General features: G+C 33.2%; 1 protein-coding gene and 1 pseudogene across 1 annotated transcript; both read left to right on the plus strand.

The window, feature by feature from the left end:
* Positions 1-231: 231 nt before the first annotated feature.
* LOC150034851 (uncharacterized) lies at positions 232-1,992 on the plus strand (annotated as a pseudogene).
* Positions 1,993-3,004: 1,012 nt separating this feature from the next.
* On the plus strand, positions 3,005-5,031 carry LOC150034852 (uncharacterized). Its single transcript, XM_090315161.1, has 8 exons — positions 3,005-3,274; positions 3,348-3,560; positions 3,646-3,729; positions 3,803-3,910; positions 4,001-4,190; positions 4,519-4,628; positions 4,706-4,759; positions 5,017-5,031. Exons 1-8 carry the CDS (start codon positions 3,020-3,022, stop codon positions 5,029-5,031), a joined length of 1,029 nt encoding a protein of 342 aa, XP_090171287.1. The 5' UTR covers positions 3,005-3,019.
* Positions 5,032-7,517: the final 2,486 nt, after the last annotated feature.

Genomic DNA, 7,517 nt, shown 5'->3' on the forward strand with positions numbered 1-7,517 from the left:
ACTTCTACTTATGAAGCAAAAAAGATGTTGGGTACTCTTGGAATGAAGTACGAGAAAATTCATGCATGTAGAAATGATTGTTGCTTGTTTAGAAAAGAACTCTCTAATACAAATGTATGTCCCATTTGTGGTACATCAAGATGGAAGCTTCAAAAAAATTTAAACGAAAGGGCTAAGAATATCTTAGCAAAAGTCATGTGGTATTTCCCCCCAATTCCAAGATTTGAAAGAATGTTTCGAAGTAAAGAAACAGAAAGTTTATTGACGTGTCATGCTAAAAAAAAAAAAAAAGAAAAAGATGGTTTATTAAAACATCCCAAAGATACCCTATCGTGGAAAAAAATAGACAATTTGTGGCCAGAGCTTGGGTCAGAACCTAGAAATCTTTGTCTTGCTCTTTCGAAAGATGGGATAAATCCACATGGAGATCTTAGTAGTAGATATAGTTGTTGTCCAGTGATGTTAGTGACGTACAATCTACCTCCATGGTTGTGCATGAAGCGAAATTTTTTTATGTTGACTGCACTAATATCTGGTCCTAAACAACCGGGAAATGGCATAGATGTTTATTTAGCTCCGTTAGTAGATGACTTGAAAAAACTTTGGAAAGATGGGGTAGAATGTTACGATGCATATGAAGCAATGTTTCATGCTTAAAGCCATTTTTATTATGGACCATTAATGATTTTCCTACGTATGGTAACATGTGTGGTTGTACAGTTAAAGGATATCATGCATGTCCAATTTGTGGAGAGAATACTTCATCCACTTATTTACCAAAAGGGAAAAGGATGGCATATCTCGGGCATCACAAGTTTCTACCCCGCCATCATCCATATAGGAAACAAAAGAAAGCTTTTAATGGTGCACAAGAAATAGAATTTGGTCCAGAACCATTGAGTGGGGAAGAAATTCTTGCAGAAACAAGTAAGTATCAATATTCATTTGGTAAGAAAAGCATCAAAGAAAAGAACAGTGGAGATAGCATTTCAACTTATTGGAAGAAAAAATCTATTCTTTTCGAGTTAGAATACTGGAAGTATCTTGAAATGCGACATTGTTTAGACGTGATGCATTGAAAAGAATGTATGTGCAAATCTTATTGGCACATCGCTTGATATTCTTGGTAAAACAAAGGATGGAATAAAGATTTGATTAGATTTGGTGGAACTGAACATTAGATCAGAGTTAGCCCCTCAAGTAGGAGAGAAAAAAGTCTTTTTACCTCTCGCATGTTATACATTAACACGAGTTGAGAAATTGAGCTTTTGTAAGGTACTATCAGAAATTAAAGTACCTGAAGGCTATTCATCGAACATTCAATGTTTAGTGTCGCTCATAGATTTGAAACTTTACGGACTTAAGTCGCATGAACATCACGTTCTTATGCAACAATTATTACCGGTAGCCATTCGTGATATTTTACCCAAACATGTAAGACTTGCAATTACTCGCCTATGCTTCTTCTTTAATGCTATATGTTGCAAGGCGATCGATTCATCTCAGTTAAAAGGTATGCAAGAGGATATCGTTGTCACTCTATGCCTTTTAGAAAATTATTTTCCTCCATCATTCTTCACAATAATGGTACACCTTATAGTGCATCTCGCAAGAGAAGTTGAGTTTTGTGGACCTGTTTATTTGAGGTGGATGTATCCTTTTGAACGATACATGAAAGTGTTGAAAACTCATGTACGAAATAGAAATCGACCAGAAGGATGTGTGGGAGAAAATTATATTGTTGAAGAGACTATAGAGTTTTGTTCAGAATTCGTATCTGGTGTTAATTCTATTGGGCTAAACTCATCAACGAAGAAAGCGAATTCAAACGTTGATAGAACATTGTCAGCTTCTTCTTTTATCAGATCGAGTAAGGATGAGTTGGATCAAGCTCATCTTTATGTCATTCAAAATGTAAATGATGTGCTTCCTTACATTGAGTATGTAGATCTCCATCTTATTCTCGTTTTAGGTTACTTGATTATTCAATAATCTACTAACTTTGTCATTTATAATAGGCAACATATGGATATTTTATCTAAGCTCAATTCTGGTAAAAATAAAAGTAGAAAGTGGCTTCAAGAAGAGCATAATCGTACATTCAGTCGATGGTTTTCCGCACGAGATCTCTAGAGACCTACTATTTGATGTATAATTAAATGTTAACTACTAAAATATTATGAAATATATCGTAGGTTGCACTAGCTCTCGAAGTTCCCAAAAATTCCATATCACCGTCTTTGAGATGGATAGTTAATGGACCTTGTCCAACTGTGGCAAAATATTCTAGTTATATGGTCAATGTTTACTACTATCACACAAAGAATCGTGATGATGTTAGAAGGGTTCAAAATAGTGGAGTTAGTATAACAGCTACCACAACGCAAGTCTCTAGTGCTAAGGATAAAAGGCTTGTCATGTCAGATATGACCTTTTATGGTGTAATATAAAAAATATGGGAGCTTGACTATCATAGATTATAATTTATTTTATTGAAATGTAATTAGGTTGAGAATAGAACTTGAGTCAAAACAGACGAGTTTAGGTTTACTATTGTGGACCTCAATCGTATTGGACATAAATCAGACCCATTTATTTTAGTCTCTCAAGCAAAACAAGTGTTCTATGTAAAAGACCCCGCAAATTCGGGTTGGTCAATTATTTTAACATCTTCATAACGAACTATTGAGGATGATTTTTATGAAGATGAAATAGAAGATATGCTACAAGAGTGTGGTTATGGAGGTATGAAAAGAATACCCAATGTTGATACATTTACTGAAATTGATGATACAACATCCACATACATTAGACATGATTGTGAGGGTCAATGGGTTGATAAATAATGTATTAAACATGGTATGTCATTTACTATGGTTATATATATTTAAATATTAAGATTATATGTTTTTTGTGTGAGTAATGTTTTTTTTTTTTTTTTTTTTTTTTTTTTTTTTTTTTTTTTTTTTTGCAGATTGACATGGAAACTTCAACAAGTAGTAGTGAGGATGATAGAAATATGATCCCACAAAAACATAGTAGAATAAGTATACCACGTGGCCCAACTACAATGTCCGAGTTGGCACAAATAAGGACATCTGGGCAACGATTAACCATCGATTATAATGAACATGGACAACCGGTTGGATCTGGAGCAAAGAAGATGCAGAGTTATATAGGATTTTGTGTTCGACAACAAATTCCTATAACGTATGATTCTTGGAAAAAAGTTCCAAATCATTTAAAAGACAAACTTTTTGATTGTGAGCGGTATGTTTTCTAAACTTTTAATTCATGTGCATAGTAGTTTATTAGTTTATTGTTTAACTACTTTTTTCATTGTGCAGATGTCGTTCAATATGGACTCTAAGTCCAAACATTGTATACTAATGTCTACATCTAGGAAGTTTCGGACTTTCAAGACAACGTTGACTCAAAAGTTCATACTTCCATTTAAGAATGAACCTTCGGTCCTGCAATTTCCACCGCAACAATATTCTCACATAGAGCAAGATCATTGGACATCGTTCGTCAATGAACGATTGAGTGAAAAATGGGAGGTAAGTCATTCACAATAAATTACAAGTCAATATTATCATTGTTTTGATAGGTAACTTCAACTAGATTTGTTGTATAGAAAATTAGTCGTGTTCAAAAGAAAGACGTGCGAAATGTGTATATAATCACCACTTTTCTCGGAAAGGCTATACGAATCTTGCCCAAGAATTAGTAAGTTATTCGACTTAAATTAAATATTTTATTCTAATATGTTTATGCTAATTAAATAAGTATGTTCATGTAGAACCTATCGAATGACCCTTCTTATCGGGCGACTTTATGGAAAGAAGCAAAAAAAGGAAAGAATAATGAATACTTTGATGAAGTTACTCAAGAATGTGCCAATCGGATTGTAAGTATATATTATGCAAAATTTAAGATGACATATATATAAGTTTAAGATGATATAGATATTGTGTGAAAATTGTAATATGTTTTACAGGATAAATTGGCTGAAGTTCATGAAGGTGAAGATGTTCTCACCGAAGCATTGGGTACGGAAGAACATTGGGGACGTGTTAGAGGAATGGGTGATTTTGTTTCCCATTCTCAATATTTCAAATTAGTAAAACCAAAGTCCTCTATGAGCCAAGAAATTGAAGGAGGCTCTAGTAAAAAAATTGTTCGACATGGTAAAATGTCAAGAGAAAGAACTCACAGCAACAATCTCATCAGTCCAAATCATCTGTTAGAAGTGTTGCACTAAGTGCATCTGAAGAAGATACTGAGAAGATGTCTAAAGAAGATTTGGAGGTAATTTATTTATTGTGACTTTTAAATTTTAATCATATTGTACGTGCTTAACCATGCATGACATAAGTTCTTTTAAATTTGTTAAGGGGACACCATGCCACTTGGCTATAGGAACTGTAGATAATATTGTTGCAGTAGCCACAACATTTGATGATGATGTGTCATGCTTAACTGTTAAAGTTCTGATTGACATTGTCATTGGAGAAGATTTGCCTATACCAATTCCTGTGAAGGGTAAAATAGAGTTCTTAAAGAAAGCAATGGGCAACTTCGTAAAATGGCCTCGTGAACTTGTAGTTATGGTTGACGAGAAAAAAGTATGTTTCCTTTTCAGTTTATGAGTTTGGTTATTTATTATTTTTCCTATAAATTTTTATAACTTTGGTTATGGTAGGATCATTCACAATTAAGAGCTTCAGCCAGTCCTCCAAATATACTAACGCTAATGGTACTATCAAATTATTGAACGGACATGCCATGCATAACATGAACGATGTAGACATGATCCGTATCTCTTTGGACAAGCACATATTTGGAAGAGGCAAATTTATTTATTTAGGCCGCGATGATCTACTCCAATATTACAATATGGTTGAAATAGGCTACATGTGTATTTTGACATACATTGCATAAGTATTATTCATCTAGATTCACTCATGTATACTTTGTTTCATGTTAATAAATAATAACTTTTACTTTGTTTAGGTATCTTTGGGATGAATGTGGTCATGATATTACGAAGAATTTTTTTTATAATTGATCAAGTAAGAATATCGCCACACGTGAAGTCTCAAGATATCCGATCCAGAAATTTAGCCAATCAACTAGAATTTACTAATTTAGACCAATTAGTCCTCATTCCATATAACACAGGGTAAGTAGATACAAGTTCTTAAGTTATTTTTAATTTGCATTATACACGTACTAATATTTCAAAATTGTTGCTTATTATAGTTATCATTGGATATTGATTGTAATCAATGTACAAGAAAATTGTATTTATGTTTTGGACTCTCTTCGAAGTAAGGTTCAAGAGGATTTTCATGGAGTTATAAATATGTAAGTGTAATTGAACTTTCTTAGCTCTTAATTGAAGTATTTATGTTTAACTAATGTTCTTAAACTATTTAGTGGATTGAAAACATGGCAAGCCAAGCACGATCTCCAACACTATCGGTCTTCTCTAAAATGGAAACCTGTAAAGATAAATTTGTATTCATTTTTTAACAATTTATGTTCATTCGACTTCTTTATAACAATTTAACAATTGTTTTCAACTTCTTTATATGCAGTGCCCTCGTTAATTAGATTATGTAGGATGCGGGTACTATGTACAAAAGTATATACACGAAATAGTGCATAATCCTACTACTCCCATTACTAGCCTCGTATGTAAATTATTTATTTTTTATATAGTACTAGCTTTAATTTAATAAATGGACGTAAACTTTTGTTGAATTTATCTTTTTTGTTTCCTTTTTGTAGTTCAATACAAAAGATGCATATATGCAAGGAGAGATCGACGTAATTCGTACCCAATGGGCAAGTTTTGTGGGCCGATTTGTGTAAGGATGTAATTTTTGTTTTTTGTCTCAATAGAATGTAAATGCTAGCTTAGAATGAATGTAAATTTATCTAACCACAATCTTTGTGAATGGAATTAGTACTAATATGATATTTGTGAATGAGAGAAATGATGGCTTGGTGTAAGTATTCTATGAAAGTCTGGTTCTGGTATTGTGATTCTTGTTTGTGGATAAATTCATAGGTGGAAGACATGATCTGTTTATTATTGGAAGCTGTATTCATGGTATTGTGATTCTTGTTTATTCGTAGAATTAGTACTAATTGATATTTGTGAATGAGAGAAATGATAGCTTTGGTGTAAGTTGTATTCTATGAAAGTCTGGTTCTAGTATTGTCTTACAAATTTTGGTGGATAAATTCATAGGTGGAAGAAAAATATTGATGAGTATATGTAATGGATTGGAAATATTGATTCTTGTTTGTGGATAAATTCATAGGTGGAAGACAAATATTGATGGGCTCGCCATGCAAATTTTTTTATACTTTTTAATATAAAACAATGACAGACATTTCCTGACCCAACACGAGACATATAATGTTGTTTTTAACTTATTTGACCAAAAATATTGATTCGGCAACGGAATTTAAAAAAAACAGATAGATTTGGGCTTCAATGTCGATTAAGAATTAAAAAAAAAGGTTTTAATGTCGGTTGCAACCGACAGGCTTTAATCACTAAAGACCTTCAATGTCGGTTGCAACCGATATTAAAAACCTTCAATGTCGGTTGCAACGGATATTAAAGACCTTCAATGTCGGTTGCAACCAACATTGAAGGCTGTGTTATTGGTGATATTGAAGCCTTTTAATGTCGGTTTAAAACCGACATTAAAGGCAATCTACATTAAAGGGCTTTAATAACACTATCTTTAATGTCAGTTGCCAACGACATTAAAGCCCAAATTTCTTCTAGTGAAATCTGGTGAACTCTAGTGCTAGCAACAATGAGACAACGACAGTGAGGATTGGTCTACACCGATCTAAAAGTTAGAGGAAGAGAGAGAAGAGTGAATCGGGTAAAGAAAGAAAAATAGGCTCACTGATGTTGACATACAGCCAGATCTACGATGTAGACCCAAACGGTGCTGGATTGATTGTTGGGCATGAGTGAGGTGGCTGCTAGACGTTAGAGTGTATGGGTCAGAGAGAGAAACCAAGAAGAAGAAGAAGAAGAAGAAGAAGAAGAAGAAGAAGAAGAAGAAGGAGAAGAAGAAGAAGAAGACAGAGACGGAGAAGGTGGAGAAGCAGAAGATGAAGTCCTAAGAAGAAGATGGAGAAGAAAAAGAAAAAGAAGAAGAAGAAGAAGAAGGAATAAGAAGATAAAGACGAAGAAGATAGAGACGAAGAAGACAGAGATGGAGAAGATGAAGACGGAGAAGGCGAAGACGGAGAAGGCAAAGATGACAGAGAAGAATAAAAGGACAGAGAAGGGGGAAGATGATTAAATTTTGTTATTTTGTATAACTAATTTTTCTTATTTTTCTATTTTTGAAAATCTCCCTTAATTTACCTACCATTTTTATTATAATAAACATCACATTAGAGAAAATTATATATATATGAGTTGTCGTTACTGACATTAAGAAAAAAATACATAATATATGTGTTGAAATAAAATA

The sequence above is a fragment of the Benincasa hispida genome, chromosome 7 (genome assembly GCF_027475165.1).
Source record: "Benincasa hispida cultivar pf3 chromosome 7, pf3_genome.v1.1, whole genome shotgun sequence".
NCBI classification, from domain to species: Eukaryota; Viridiplantae; Streptophyta; class Magnoliopsida; order Cucurbitales; family Cucurbitaceae; genus Benincasa; species Benincasa hispida.